General features: G+C 47.4%; 1 gene segment (V, D, J or C); it reads left to right on the top strand.

The window, feature by feature from the left end:
* Positions 1–16756, top strand: part of LOC125282321 (T-cell receptor alpha chain constant-like) — a 34326-nt gene that overhangs the window by 13920 nt on the left and 3650 nt on the right. The window contains 1 exon segment of the C gene segment in view: positions 16010–16264. Coding sequence covers positions 16010–16264 — 255 coding nt within the window.

Here is a 16756-nt window from a genome sequence, read left to right as displayed (position 1 = left end):
CTGTGACACATACAGCTATGGGAATCTTTCATTACTGAGAAGATCTTCCCATTAAAACTGAAAGATCCTTGAGAGCAGAGACTCTTGTTATATCCCAGGAAGCATCTAATATGGTCCTTTTACAAAGTAGTGCTTCATAAATGCTTGTTTAATGGAATTCAAGTTTCCAGGCCAAAGGGAAGAAGAAATGAAGTAAATGCTACATCCAGGATGTGGTGGAGGGGGGAAAACTCTAGATTGGGACTCAAGTAGACCAGTGTTTGGGCTCTGCTACCAACTAACAGTGGAACTTAACACAGATCTCTGGCCTCTGGGCCTCCATTTTCTCTCCTGGAAATGGGGAAGCAGGTCTGCATGACCTCTCCGCCCTCCTAGCACAAGGCCTATGAATTTATTCCATGGGGGAGAAGGGGTGTTTTCCTTCCCTACGAATAAGTCAAATAGCTATATGAAATCTTGAGTGCTTTCTAACTCATTAGGGTAAATCAGGAAAAGAGGTGAAGTGACAGAATTCATTATGAGGCATCAGACACTGTGGGACTGACTGGGAGAAATGACAAACTTGCCTTTAGGACAGGCACCTGGCTGAAGGTGGGGCTGAGTAAGCGGTAACTACAAAATGTCTTCTGGTGACAGTGATCGGGGGAAAAGGAGATGTCATTTGCATCATTTGTGTCTTATTTATAATGAGCTGTAATCTAGTGTTGATGTGTTAAGAATTGTAGCACCCAGAGAAATTAGTGAAAGCATTGCAAGACTATACAAGCATATTTTCTCTGGGGTGGAATTGAGCCAACCATTAAGACTTTTCCCGAGATAGGAGGCTGGCAGAAGCTCCGTCTAGTATCAGAGTTTTTAGCACCAGAAGGGAGCTAACTGGAGCCTGATTGAGGGGAAAAGCTAGAAGTGCAGAAAATTGCATGGCCGTGATCTAATGGACCCTTTCTACTTCCACTGCCATTGATTCAAAGACAAAGTAGGGTGGGAGGATATTCAAGGTCATTTTATCCATGCTCCAAAGAAGCCATACCAAATTCACTCCAGAGACTGTGTCCCTTTACACCACACGTTGTTCAGGGAGAGTCAGTGAAGTGCAGAGAAAGGAGCCCAGGGCTTCTGGCTTCAGTCTAGAGTTCTTAACTTGGCCCCAGCTGGTGGCGTGACATTGAGCAAGCCATTGCCCCTCCATGTGCCTTAGACTCCTCCAATGTGAGTTGAGAAGGACAAAGCACTCAAAATCTGTGGTTCTGGGACCTCATTCCTATACCACCCGAGAGTTTATATGACTCAAGTGTGCAGACTCTAATGGTTATTTCATAAACAAATTCTATAATCCTGAGAAAATAACCTTGTTAATCAATCATCTAACAGCATAGAAAGGGTTAACCACTTTCTCAGTGCCTAGGATGTGTGGATGCGATGCTAGGTACGTGACATATGGTATGGTTTATCCTCAGACAATTCTATGGGGCAGGGGGCAGTATCCCTATTTTATAGAAGAGGAAACTGAGGCCCAGAAAAGTACTCACCCAAGATCCCAGTGTTAGTGAGTAGAAAAGTCTAGATTCACACCAGGGTCCGTCTGCCTGATCTCAAAGCCTTGCTCTTTCTACCACACTCTGTCATAGACCCAGCGCCAGGGCTTACTTAGAAATGAGAGACAATGCCAATCACAGTAAGGAAAAACATGGAATTTATCTTTTCTATTCTTAAATATTGCCATGACTTTGACAAGGAGCTTTGGGAGATCTTGATTTGAATGCCCTAAATGTCCAAAAGATTCTCTTCCCCTTTTCATAAAGAGACAAAAAGTACAAGGGCTACTGGGAGCATTTACCCCCATGAAGACAGAGGAGCTGGCAGCAACCACTCCCTCGTCCAGAGTCTTCCTTTGTCTCGCTATATGTTGTATTTTCCCCGGGTAGACCAGTCACCTGTGTGGCTGATCTGCAAGTGCCTGACATAGGTGTGAGTTATAGAAAATGCAACATTAAGGGCACTTTGGATGTTGCTGAACCACAGAACTTCAGCTCTGAAAGGGAGCTTAGATATCATCTAATTCAGAGCTCTTTATTTTTCTAATAAGGACATTAAGACTCAGGGAGGTTGGTTAAATTGTCCAACATCATAAAGTCAGTGAAAAATAGGGCTGGGACTAAAGCCTGGGGATTCTGGTCCCTGGATTTCATAGAATAATGACTAGTATTTGGTGAAACCGGTAGGAGGTGTGAGATATGTTCAACACAGGGAAAAAAATGGGTTTTACTGGGGAAGTATAAAAAACAGTGTTCCTTATTATTAGCACCTTCCCATAGGCATCCTGGGCCTGCTCCCCAAGCTGTGGTATAAAAATGGAAGGAGAAGGAAATGGCCCATTTTGTCATAGCACAAATCACTGTGGGGAAACACTGCGGGCTTCAAAATTGGGACAGGAACAAGACTATTTGTTAAAGCAAGTAAGTTCTATGAAATATCTTGATTTGGATTACAGTTGAGGAACCTCTGCTTTCATTGCTTTATTTGAGGGGGCGGGCGTGGTTTTGTCTATTTAAATAAGAAGATAAGTTAGCAACGATAGCGTTGCATTATTATCCATAAGCATCATTAATGCAAGAAGCATGTCCTGAACACTTAGTAAGTGTGGGTGGATAAAACTACCGTAGGTCCTGGCTAGAACTGGAAGTCTGTAATTATATGAATGACTTTTTCTACCTGAATTTTCATGACTCTTTTTTTCATGACATTTTTATATAATCTACTGCATATGAAGCAGGATCTCCTATTGGGTTCTGCCTTATTTCTTGTTATCTTCCACTGGTCTTAGGAAAATGAAGGTTAAATAGTAAAATTATACGCCTCCTCCCACTTTGGTGCATGCACACAGATGCAGGAACACGCTTGGTACCTGATCTCTGTGTGACATAGGAATCCCAGACTAGGGTTCAGTTACAGGGTACCATTTTGTATGGCGTTATGTCAGAGTGTGAGCACAGGCTATCTGAAGCTCATATTTGGAACTGGAACCCAACTTTTGATCAGCCCAAGTAAGTCAGATCTCCAGAAATGTGTAAACCCACCTCCAGTATTGGGTTTACATTTTTACATGTAGCATTTAGCATGGTCTGTAATGGAATATCAATATTACCACTACTACTGTTTTGTTATTATTGGTCATAACAATGCTGCTAGCTCAGAATATATATTTTCGGCCATGTTATTTTTTTTACCCTTTAAGGAGAATCAGTGTCGAGATATCAAGAGAAAAATGTTGGAATTTCCTAGGGAATCAAGTAACTTGCTTGTTCATTCAGTTGTCCCTTGTCTGCTGAGAGTCAGTACGAACCTCACAGTGTCTGGGGTTTTATACTGCCTCCTTATTATCCATCTTAGAAATGCTTGCTTGATTTTTTCCGGCCTAAGCACTTAGATTTTGAAGCTCACATTTACCCAGAGTATACTTTGCTTTTAACCTCTCCCAAAATTGGCCTCCTTGTCCCAACAATCATCCCCAGTAAAAATCAGTTCAACTCACTGAATGATTACTGGGTGTCATCAATAAGCCAGGGACCACAGTTGGTTTTAAAAAAGGAAAGAAACAAAAAAAGAAGCATAAGCATGGCCCCTGCTCTCAAGAACTTCCGGTCTCATCAGAGAAACAACACTTACATATTAAAAGTCCAATAACGATGCAGACGTGAGTGTGCCAAGATGGCTGCTGCAACTGGTCATACACACAGCCTGGGGCCTGGCAGGGACCCCGCTGGCTGGGGACAGGACAGCGGTGACAAGGGTCCATCCACATTCCCTGATAGAGACTGAGCATGATTCCACCTGTGTGTTTCTGGAAAAGGATTTATGTCTGTTATCTGCTGAGATGTTTGACTTTCTTGAGGACAGAAGGCCCCCCCTTGGCAGAATCCTTGAGTGAGGTGAGGACAGAAACGGCAATGAGTCAGGCATGAGTCGCCAGGACTCTCGCTAAGCCCCGGAGAGGAAGAGGTGACTGAGTCCCGCCTAGGCATGGTTTCAGCAGTGCCCCAGCACGGTGTGCTGGAAATGCCCTTGCTCCTACTCTTTCTGGCAAAGTGAAAAGTACATTTTTGCCTATGTCCCCCAAAAAACTGGTACCTTCTTCTCAGTCGTGGCAGCTGAGGTGAGAAAATGCTCCCCCTTCCCCCAGCCCTGGCCTGGTATCTTTAGAAGTACACCCACCGGCCTGGTAGGAGGCAGGTTTTTCACAAACTTTTGTGAAGGCTTTGTTTTTCCCAGAGAAGAAATAGCTAGAGGCTGTGTTTCTCAACAGCTGCTGCGAAACCCGTTAGGTATGCTCAGAGCTGGCATCGCAGGGAAAACCTTTCCCGGGGCCCAGCCTGTAGCGCTCCAGAGAAGGCTGTATGTCCTCCATGAGAGGGTGCACAACCCCAGGACCTTTTTGTAATGCACTTACCCAGAGTGCGACTATGGGAACAACAGACTCACTTTTGGGAAGGGGACCCAAGTGATGGTCACACCAAGTAAGTGAGCTGGGGCCCTCCTGTACGAATGACCCTCTTCGAGCCACCCCCAATCACTGTGCCTACCCCAGGGCTGGACAACTTCTTCTGGCGGGCGGGGGGCGGGGGCGGGAAGACACATGATGTCATTCATCAATGCCACACCTAAGATTCTTAGACAGTCACTGTCCCAAAGCTTTGCCTGTCCCTTGTTTCTTTGGCCCTCCGCTTCTCTCAGCATCTCCACTGACCATGCTCCCAGCCTCAGAGAAAGTCTGCCCTGCTCTTGCCTGAGGCTGTATTTCAAATTGAACAAAGACCCACTGACAATGAGAGCTGGAAGTGCCCTTGGGGACATCTTGCCCTTGTTGTAGGGGAATCCAGAGGCCCAGAGTCCAAGCGTCTGTCCCGGGGCACGCTGGACAGGCAGTGCAGGGCAGGGGCAAGGCCCCAGCCCCTCACTCCTACCCCGGAGCTCAGCAGAGCCGCACAGCTCTTTGCTAACACGGTCCTCAAGCCCAGAGTGCGGGAAGCCGAGGGCGGGCAGCACACACCAGCCAGGAGCTGAGGGCCGAGCTCCCGCCTCAGTTCAGGATCTTGGCCCAAGCCATGCCTTCTGGGAGCTTAGTTTTCACATCTCTGAAGTAGGGAGCATGGTCCCTGGTTCTCCCATCTTTCAAAGATTGTATGGAAATTCTTATGTGTGTTTTTTTTTTCTCTGTCCTCTGTTTTCATAAAAGCCAGGCCCTGCTGAATCAAGGTCATTAGAAATAAAGGAATCAGGGGCTCCTGGCTGGCTCAGTCTGTAGAGCATGCAATTCTTACTCCGAGGGTCATGAGTTCAAACCCCACATTGCACATAGAGAAAGAAAGAAAGGAAAGAAAGGAAAGGAAAGGAAAGGAAAGGAAAGGAAAGGAAAGGAAAGGAAAGGAAAGAAAAGGGAATCGAGCCTTGGATGCTTTGGCTTACTTCCAGGTGGTGAAGAGGGAAGGAGAAAAGCCCCAGTCCCTGGAAGGGCCTGGATCCTGCTTGGAGTCTGTCCTAGAACCAGGCAAATGCAGGGACCAAACCCCTGGGCATCGCACAGGAAGAAGCCTAGGAACGGGTAGCTCTGAAGAGCTAAGGAAGGGGGAAGACAGAACAGGAGCATTTCAGGAAAAGGAGGTAGACAGGCTTCAGCGCGACAAAGCATCAAACCCCCTGGCCCTCCAGCCTCGGAGACTTTCCGAAGCCCCTTGTATCTGACAAAAGAGGGATGGGGTCAGACCGTTCGTGCTGGCAAAGCAGCCAGGGTGGTGGTGGTCCTGAGAAGTCACTCCCCCCTTCTCTGCTGACAGGAGTGGGGGTGTTCTCCTGGATAAAGGAGGGTGAGGCATTCTCCAGCCCCCACCACCGTCTCCCGTCCCCCCCCCCTCCTTGGCTCCAACACTGGGGGAGGGCGCCCACGGAAGATTTCATGCAACTCTCAGAGCTTCCACCAGTGGGTTTTCCCTGGACTGTTGCCCCAACACCACTGGGGCAGTCGGTAGAGGGTGGTCCCATAAGACAGGTCTTATCAAAGGCTTTCCTCACTGTGTGTATCAGGAGGAAACTACAGACCTACATTTGGAAGAGGGACCAGGCTTGTTGTTCACCCCTGTGAGTATTATAGAAATTATCATTCCGATAAGGGAAGTTTTGTAGACAGGAATAGATTATGGAAGGACACGGTAATAATGAGAGCTTGTGATGCTGTCTGCTCCGTCGTTAAGAATCCTTGGTTGTCTGGGAGTAAGTGATCAGGGTGTTGGATCTAATGAAATGGTTGAGGCTCTGCTGAATAAGGGTTTTGCCCGGTGCTTTCAGAAGACAGATCCTCAAGTTTTGAGAAAAAAAAAAAACAGTTCACTCTTGGTTCAGTTTTGGAAGCTGAACTTTCTCCTTGGCAGCGAAGGGGTCTACCCCGCCCCTCACCCCAATGGCTGAGACTCTCTCTCACACCTCCCCCTGGATCCATGAAATACCTACGCCCCCAGCCAGGGTGGGGGCACCCAGGGGTGTTGGAGGGGCGTATGGGGCAGGGATGGGTCTCCTCGAGCTGCAAGAAGCCTCATGTCTTGCTCTTAGTGTAAAGCATTGTTGAATCATTACGTCACTGGCTACTATTGACTGAAGGCCTGACATGTACCAGTGACTACTCTCTGGCCTTCGTGAAGTTCTCATTCAATGTTCACTTCCATCCTGCTGTTAGGTAGCTGGCATCAGGCCCACTTTACAGAGAAGGAAACAGAGGCTTCCCGTAAGTAATGCGCCCAAGATCGCACAGCTAGGAATGAGAGAGTTAGAGTGGAGCTTGACTCTTCTATTTGACTACTGTCTTCTTGTTGTCCATGCCACTCTCTGCCAGTGCCACCCCTCCCACTCTGAGAAGGAAGACCCCAGACCTCGGAGGCCACTATTTGGTCTTCAGTGTGCCCATCCTGAGCCTTCTTGCCGTGGTGATCATGGCAGCCCTGATGCCAGGGCTCGGCACTTCTGAAGAGATCAGTAAAGTCATTGAATTGGGTTGGCAGGATGCAGGGATGGCGGGGAGGGAAGTAGAAACCTAGCGCTGTTTTTTGGGAATGAAGTGACACGGAAAGAGAAATTGATCCTCGAAACCATGGAACAGACTGTTTAATCTTTTCGAGGTTTTATGTATTTATTTATTTAGAGAAAGAGAGGGGAGAGAGAGAGTGAGTGGGCATGGGGGGAGGGGCAGAGGGAGAAAGAGAACCCCAAGCAGACTCCACGCTCAGCGGGGCTTGATCCCACCACCCTGAGATCCTGACCTGAGCTAAAATCAAGAGGTGGACTCTCAGCCGAGTGAACCACCCAGGCACCCCTGAAACAGGCTGTTTAAAAGCTCCGATTCCAAGAGGGAATGCTGGAAGCCTGTGAGGGGAGCGGACAGCCACCCGGTGGCAGAGGGCACGTATTTGTACCGGACCCTACCACGGCATGGACCGGTGGCAGAGCGCTCACTTTGGGGAGTGGAACAAGACTCCAAGCGCATCCAAGTAAGTGCCCGCCCCGAGACTCTAGCCAAGACGGAAAGTCCCTACTCTGCTTTCTTGGATGACGAGTCTGCACTTCCTGAGCCCGTTTCTCATGTTTCTTTATGAGGCTTGAATGTTTTGAAATTTTAATTTTCAGCCACTGGCTCAATAGCGGTTTCTTTTCTAATGCTAGAAATTGCCCATGGGGATTGGTTTTTCATCATTACTGAGACAGACTCTTTTGCTGTTTCTAGATTCTTTTGAGACAAAAGATCTTTATCAGAAAAGAAACTATGACTGATTATGCCAAAAATATATTTTTGTTATCATCAAGTTTTCATGAAAGGTGGGAAATTAAACTTCCCAAAGACGCTGGCCATTAGACACACTCTCACAAAACTCCGTCTCTAACTGTGAGGTAGAGGAGGGGCTTAAAGCCTAAATCATGCAATAAAAACAATAAAAACTTTAGAAAATAGAACCATATAGAATTCAAAAGAGAAATGAACTAGTCCTGGTCAAAGAGAGCAGGACTGCATCAAACATGAATTAAAATATTTAGAAGTCTTTTCTATTCAACAAATATTTACTAAGCAACTATTACACTCTAAGCACTATGCTAGATGGGAGAGAAGGAGGAAATATGGCGGAGTCTCTGCCGTCCAGAATCTCCCAGCCGGTAAACACGCGTGTAAACAGACAATTCGGACGGGGTCACCAGCATGTCGTAGAGGAGATCCATACAGGTTGCAATGCGAACAGAGAGGAAGGCATGGCCAGCCTCCTGTCTTAGCTGCCTGGTACTTCCAAGCATCCTGCACTGCACCGTAAGCTCGGTGAGGCCAGGACCCTCTCTCCTTCATCCTTACACCTCCACAGCCCAGCCCCAGGCCTGGCACAGAAGTGTCACCAAACAGGATTGTTGAAAACATGCCTTCTGGCTAGGGGAGTCAGGAAGGCCTGAGTGCAGGGGAAGTAACTGTTCAAAACATGTTCCTTTAGACAGTGGCCAGTATTCCCCAATAGAAAGCGTTGTCAAAGACTTGGAAACGGGAGATTAGAGAATCCATCCAACTGCACGTGGTGAGAGAAAGCCCTTCTCTCTGGGGAAAACTTCCTCCGTCTTTACTTGTTCATTTGGGCGCGTTAGCAAAGCCTCTTCCCTCCCATGCGTCTGTTCAGGCTGCATTTGGAAAGCCTGGAACCCACCATATTTCTCAAGAACCAGATTTCAGACGCATGTAAAAACTATAATGCCTGTGATACGGAAGAAGCACAAATGGGTTTTAACAGGAAAAAGGAAAACATCTGCTGATTAATATAGGGAGTCTATGTCTCCACTTGAGAGACCACCCAGGAAACTTTTCTCGTTAGGACCAGAAACTTCTTTGAAGTACAGAGCTCCAAGGAGTGGAGGAAGGTGGGTGGAAGGAAGACTGAGAAATTCACATTTGGAAAAGGTTTTAAAGTTGCCATTGTTTCTAGAAAGTAAACCTTGCAAAGTGTTGAAGTGTTGTGGTTCCTGCATGTTGATTTCATCTGTACCCAGCCTCGAGCTATTTCTGGTAGTGGCAGGAGAATTCACTCTACAGCTGACTACATGTTCAGCAATTCCCCGAATAGAATGAAACTGTTTTGTGATAATTAGAAAGAAATAATCAGAATCAATGCGATCCCTAATCGTGTCCACAGGAGTAGGCAAGAGAACAGATTCGGAACCCAGAAAACCGAAGGATTAAAATTAAGCTAAAATTTGGATGGAGTTTTAAATTCTTGGAACTAGAAAAGGGACTTCTAAGGAATATATTTACATTTATATATAAACCCACACACATTCCACAGATCTTAATAGTGTTTTAAGAAAAAAAGATTACTAGATCAAATAAGTTTGAGAAGCTCTGGATTTCTTTACTGCGGGACTTCTCAGAGCCTTTAAAATTAGCTAATATGCCTTGTCAGTATACAGTATAACAGCACTTTCCAAACTAATTTGAGCTTAGATTCTTTTTTGTAGAAAAATTTAGAAGGACTAGAGTTCTGTGAAACTCTCACCAAGAAGTACTGGTCTAAACCACTCTCAAACTTCGGAGATTTTTTTTTTCCCCGTATGGATGTCAACCCTAAAATCTTGGAGACCTCTGGAGAAAAAGATTCTGGGGCCCTGTATATAACTCACTCCTGATTCTCACAACCATTAGAGTTAAGCAGTCCTCACTGTGCCTTTTATGTGACTATCTCATGGCAATGTTAGCCTCTCTCTTTCTCTGCCCTCAAGGAATAGCAGAACCACTTTCTAAAAGAGCCTTGTATGGGCCTGCATTCCAGGATTTCGTCCTCCCCTAGGCCTGCCATCTGTTGCCAGGGCTCTGAATTCCCCCATCGAGATTCATTTCCCAATCAATTCCTGGCTCTTCTTCAGACTCTTCCAATTTTCCTCCTTCACTTTCAGTGTGGAACCCAGAAAGGGTGTCCGCTCTCCAGGAAGGCCAGACCAGCCCAAGGCTGGCTGTGAAGGAAAGGTCTGTGGGCTTATTCCACTGAAAGCTGAGGAACTGGGACTGGGTGGGCCAGATATTTCTCCTGTGCGAGAGAAACAGTGATTTGGAGGAGTCTAGCACAGGGGCAGGAGACGTTGCTGCCCCCGGAAGGCTCACCCCGCCCGAGTTCGAGTTCTTGTAAAGCACCTCGCTGTGGTGTGTTGTCTCGTAGCTACGGTCAGCTGACCTTTGGAGCCGGGACCAGGCTGGCTGTGCACCCGCGTGAGTATGACCACGAACGTGTCCAGGGCAAAAGTACCTGTTGGCTTGTCTATGAGAAAACAGGCGGTGATGTATGGCAAACTCGAGGGAATATTAAACACTTGTTTTCCATTTCCTACGAGCTCTCTCGGTGACTTAAAATGTTCCCATTTCTCATATTAAGGACAGAAGTGCCAAGGGCCAATTGAGCAAATGAAAGCCTGAGCAGAATAATTTACGGAAACATAAAAAGAGTTCCATATACTCAGTGCTCTCAAGCGAAGCCGATAATATCAGCACCAGATAATCTGAACATTCAGGAAATTAGCGACGTGCCCTTGGGGGAAAGGAATGACTTAATGGCAAACCCAAATTCTCTCTTATTGCCTATTGCCTCAGGTAGCAGTGGCACTCCTTGTTTCGGCTAATGACACAGTATGGGGACACCTGCTCCCAGAATCTTCCTTTCTGGAGTTTAGTAGAGTTTTGAACCTCTCCCAGGGTAAAAATGACCCCGACCCCTATCTGAATGGCAATTATATGATGTGACATATCAAGGCACAGAGGCACGAGGGTATGGGGTTCATAGCAAACTTGAGAGGCTGGCAGATCTGGGGAAAATTCTGGCTCTACTGTCTCTAACTAAGAAAGTCTCTACTTCCTCAATAGCAAAATGCCAAGAACCACATCATAACACTATAAGACAATGCCCAGCAGATAGGCAAGTCATTAATAAATGGTAGCCTTTCTAATAATAATTTCATTATCATTATTATTCTCCCCATCTTCATCAAGGCCTTGCTATAAAAGGTTTACATTATCGTAAAGGGGAGGGGGAAGAGCTTCCCTGGGAAATAGAACATCTAAGAAACGAAGACCCCGGGAGACTTTTAGGATGGTGCTTTCAGAGCCTGGTGGGTTCCGGTAGATTAAGGTCAAGAAGGATATTACAAAGGCCTTAGCTGCAGTGAGGATACAGCAGAGTACCATGCTAATCTTTGGAGCAGGGACCAGACTGAGTGTCCAGGCAAGTAAGTAAAGTGGGGCGAGGGTCGACATTGGCAATTAAGTCTACTCCATCCAGGATGCTAAATTGACCCCAGGTATTTTCTTCTGTAGGATCCCAAATGGTTCTTTCCACCCATCCCCAGAAAATTCTCCGTCCAGCACTCAGTGCTCGGGAAACATCTTCAGACTGAGACTTTAGGAATCATGCAGCAAGGGATAAGCACGTCGTCCTGGAACCTCCATGAGAAGATCCAAGCTACTGTTGCCCTGAACAGGGGTTATGCTCTACGGAATTCTTGGTTTATTGAAATCACAACCTCTAACCCAGGCTACTACCGCAGGCTAGGGCAGGAGGGAAACGGATGAACAACCATATTCTCAACACAAAAGAGCAGAAGGCCTAACTCTAGAAAGCGTGATTCTCTGGTCCCCTGGAGGAGACCAGTACTTCTCCTACTGGAGAAGGAGGGAGATTTAGTGAGTTTAGTGAGTTTCTGCAATGGTGTCACCTGCAGTGTGAATACTGGAGGAACTGTGGGCAAACTCACATTTGGAACAGGAACCCAAGTGTCTGTAATAGCTGGTGAGTCATCCCAGGTGGCACCATTTGCAATCCCATGGGCCAGGGAGTGTCTCTATTCCTTACCTTGGGGATATCAGTCTCACTATGGTGAGGCTAACTGCGGGTGTTACAATGAACTGTCTTACAGAGGCCTGTGTGGAAGGAAAAGGCATCACTATCAATTTTGAAAATCTGTGTTTCTCTAGGTCAAACACATTAAAATTTGACTTTAATCGTTCAATGGATATTTTCTAATGCCTTCTATGTGGCCATCACTCTAAAAAATGTTAGACTGACTGCAAAGAAGTCTAAGATAGATGACTGACCTATTCCCAAATTGGATAAAAACTAGCTAAAGGGACATAACTATTGCAAATTTAGCAAGCTGAAAACTATTTTAGTATTAATAAATTGATGACATCAATAGGCACAATAGAGATTCAGAGGAATAAGTTTGCGGCCTAGACAGATACGGTTTTATGCAGTAGAAAGGGTACATTGGGCCTGAAGGATAGGTAAGATCTCTATGGGCAAAGATTGGAGAGAAGGGGACTTTCAGGCATAAGGAACAATAAGAAAGAAGGCATGACCTTGGGTGTGAACAAGGCATGTGCATTTTGGCCTAAGTAAACACATCTGATAATAAATTGGATGCAGGGAAAAGCAAATAAAATGTTTTTTTAGACAATAGAGAAAAGGAATTCTAGAGCCTTCAAGAGAATACAATTAGGGCCAAGGCCAGCCACTGGGAAACCAGGGATCCAATTTAGAAATGTAGACCCGATGTGAACGTGAGAGGGGGCCAGCTCCTTCCGTGGACGCCCCATGTCCTAGGGACCTCCCCTCTCCTTCTTCGGTGGGCTCTACAAGGTAGGTTGCCCCATCTCTCAGAGGGGGAGAAAACTAAGGGTTTCTGTAGTGGAGATTTCAGGGGTGGCATGAAGGTGTTGCCTCTCAGTTGAAATTTGGCAAGGGAACCAGAGTTTCCGTAACTCCTGGTAAGTCCGCCCAGGCTCACTGCTTCCGATGTTCACCAGAGGCTCAGTGGGACCCAGAGTCACAGTTGCTAAGTGGGAGCACTTCTGGGTTTAGTACCTAACTACAAAGCACAGATTTCATGGGAAGGAAGCCTTCAATCACCGTTGTGCCCCGATGCACGCGGAGCACTAGAGCATTCGGACATGTGCCTCCGTGGTCAGTTTTGAATTAAAATGAAGGGTTAGGATCTAGCACAGCTGAACTTCCGCATTGAAAACTTGATCCAGTCTTGCTGAGGCCAACTTCTGAGATGTCATCCATGGTGGGATGTGTGCTGCTAACGTGGAATAGAATGCCTCTCCTCCCAGGGTCTGGCAGACGGACCCCTCAAGGCCTCCGAATTAAAAGTGACTCATTTCTTGTCGTCAGACAAAAAGAGAAGGTTACACTAGAGGTACATGGGAGTGGAAGTAAAAGGGGCTACAAAAAAAAAATCAAGTTTAAGGATAAGTACCCAGCTTTTTTTACCAAGAAGTTCTGATAAGCAGGAATTTTGCAAATCTGATGGTTATTAGGCCATTTGTTTATCCAACAGTTGTTTCTTGAGTGCCTCCTATATGCAGACACTAGAGATACGGCAGTAAACCAGAGAGGGCCTCTGCTGTCATGGAACTTACATTCCAGCATGCCAACACGAAGACTTCTCAGGGCCAGTTCTCCTCGTCTAGGGCACATAAAGGACTTGAGAGAAAAAATTCAAGCTCTCCAGATCATGGCAGCCCCTGAATGTCATGCCAGGAAATTTGAGCATTATTCTATGGGCACTAAGGGAGTCCCCGAATTATTCTGAACGAAAAATGATGCAATCAGCTCTAGGTTTTAGACAAGTACTTTGGAAGATAAGCTCGAAAAAGAGAATGGGGGATGGAGGGGGCGGGGAGAGCAGGGGAGCAAGAGAGGAAATCAGAGGTAAGGAAGCTGGACAGGAGAAACAACAGCAAATATGCAGCTAGGGAAGCCCCAAACGAATGAAGTCTTGATAAAAACAAGACTTGAGAGCAGCGAGAATCACCTCAAGTCTTCTGACTTCATTGATCGCTATTTCATGTTGATCTCTCGCTAGTGAAGTTGAAGCAAAAATTGGCCTGTCCCCGATGGGGTCGCCCTCCCCACACACAGACTTAAAGATGGTTTTTAAGGCCCACAATCAGCCCTCGGTACATTTCCTCAAAAATCTCATGTTCTGTGGCATAGCTCTCTCCAGACCAACGCTGTCCAAGAGAACTTTCCGGGACAATGGAAGTGTGTTATCAAGTGTGTCATCTCCAATGGAGATACCAATATCTCCATTGGACCTGCACTGTCCAATATGGCAGGTACGACACTCTTAAAATGAAGTTTTAATTTTTAATTGAATTTTAATTTGCTTTCCTTAGGGTTTGTTTTAACTTAAATAGCCACATGTAGCTGAAGTCTATCACGTTGGACAGTGTGGTCTAGACCTTCTCCAGCCTGACACTAACTGGCTCGAGGACTTGAGTGAGTGTTTAACCAGGACTCAGAGTTGGCCATCGGGCCCCCACCGCAACCCCTTCTCCCCCCCAAGCCCAAACTGTGCTGGTGGCACCTTACCCTCTGCCTTCTCCTCAAGGCCGCATTCTCTCAGCACCTCCATACCCTTCCACATCCCCCTTCCCAGTCCCACTGGTGACTCCCACTGAGGACTAACAAACCCATTGGGGTATGTTGATGGCACATAATGGCTTCCCGCCTCTCCCCTCCCTATAAAAGATTTATGCCCTAGGGTCTTAACCCACAGTGATGTCAGACCCTCCCCTCCCCCAGAAACGGGGACATTGGAGAGGAACAGGCAGAATCCCGCAGGGCCAGAGCTTTGGATGTCCCTCACATGGGACCATGGACCCATCCCTGTTCTGCTGCTCCAGGGACAGCCCCACACCCTTGACTTGACACCCTTGGCATGCCTTGACTCAGCAACCCAAGGCCATGCCAAAGGCGGATGTCCCTAGTTTCAGGTCCAGCTGGAAGTCCGCATTGCCGAGGCCACCCTGGCTGGCCTCACAAGTGGGGTGTACCCCTGGTCTGAAAAACCTTGCATGCAGGGTGGGGAGCTGTGGGAGCAGAGAACCACAGGGGCAGGAAACTCTAGTCCCAACCCTGCTGTAAACTCTCCGGGTGGCCCCAATGTGTTAACCCTCCCAGCAAACCTCTGATTCCTCTTCTAAAGGCAGGAGGTCTGAAAGAATAAACAATGAGAGTTACATTAAAAACGCAAAATCCTACAGAAATACTGAAGAATGATTCTCACCACTAAGGAGAAGCCTCCAGCAGCCCCTGCTTCCTGGGGCTGAAGAGTAGAAACGGACTGTGTAACACTCGGTAGCACATTATCATGGCAATATCCTGGTATCCTCAAGAGCTCTCACTTATTCCGTACTTTATAGTTTGTTACACATCATTTTATAGAGAGAAACTCCCCCTTTGATTTTCAGAATAGCCTGGTTACGAAGGCGGAGGCGGCAATATCTCCATCTTACAGATGAAACTCCCGACCCTTCGGGGGCTGAGGTGACTTGCTCAAGGCCTTGTATCTAATGAGTGGTAAAACCAGGACCGGGATGCAGGTGTTCTGACTTATCATCTAGAACTTTTATCAATGAGAAATCTCCTGGTGATATGACTGGTCTTCCAACTTAGTGCCAGCCAATAAGAAACCTCCAATTCCTGTCAATACCCAGCCTAATTGGCGGGGGGGGGCACCCCTGATTCCAAGACGGATGGTCTGCTTTGCTGGGCTTCTATTCTAGGCTTGCCTTGTCCTGCCAGAGCGATGTTATTGCACAGCAGTCCCGCTGTGCTTTTGAAGAAGTTGTTATAAAGTAAAAGAATGAACAGGATCATTAAGGAGCCCTGAGTTTCTGGTTTCCTTGAATGGCAGGCAGGGTCAGGCAGAGAGCCTTCACTGAGAGCTGGCCTCTTGGCCAGGACTCGTGGCTTATGCCTGGCCCTGACTTCCAGTCCACTTAGAGCAACAGGTTTCTAGAATGTTCTTTCCCACCTGAAGCCTGCGAATGTGACTTGCCAGCCCCACAGAGCCCTGCTCTTGCCCATCACTGGCATCTGGACTCAGACCTGGGTTGGGGCAAGGAGGGAAATGAGCATCCCCTAACCTGCGTTCTTTGGGCCCACAGATATCACGGACCCTGATCCCGCCGTGTACCAGCTGAAAAGCCCTAAATCCAGTAAGCCGTCTGTCTGCCTGTTCACCGATTTTGATTCTCACTTTGACGTGCCACAATCCCAGGAGGGCACAGTGATCAGGCCGAACACAACTGTGCTGGACATGAGGGTGATGGATTCCAAGAGCAACGGGGTCCTGGCCTGGAGCAACAGCACGGAGTTTAAATGCAACAGTACCTTCAACGAGGAATTCTACTCCAGCTCAGGTGAGTGCAGCCTCGGTGCCTGTGCCAGCTGAGTCTCCCCACCCTGGGACACCTGGTTCTTCCCGGAGCTCGGGGGGATGGCACCTAAAAGCTGTTCTGATGGGTTGTCTCCGCCTCATCCATTGTCAGCAAAGCCCCTCCGCTCTTGTTACTGAGCACCCTTGAGCTCCATCCTGGAGGGTCGCAGCACGTCCTAGGCAAAGAGAGGATGGGGAGAAGGTGGCGGGAAGGCCACTGGCTTCTCAGCTGGCCCGAGGTCTGCCTCCCTGCCTCTGCTCAGGCTCTTTGCCCCTCACTGCTCTGCAAGGCCCCCGTCTGATGCCTTTCTCCGAGATACCTCCCCTTGGTTCTGTCTCTCTGCCAAAGATCCAACTTCACCCAGTCGTTCATTCACTCAACAAACACGGACTGTGCATCTACAAGGTGCCAGGTGCTGGACTGCAGGAGTAAATAAGTCCGGTGAGGGGTCTGCCCTGAGGAAGCCATCCATCA

The sequence above is a fragment of the Ursus arctos genome, unplaced genomic scaffold (assembly GCF_023065955.2).
Source record: "Ursus arctos isolate Adak ecotype North America unplaced genomic scaffold, UrsArc2.0 scaffold_37, whole genome shotgun sequence".
NCBI classification, from domain to species: Eukaryota; Metazoa; Chordata; class Mammalia; order Carnivora; family Ursidae; genus Ursus; species Ursus arctos.
This window is presented reverse-complemented; position numbering and strand designations above follow the sequence as displayed.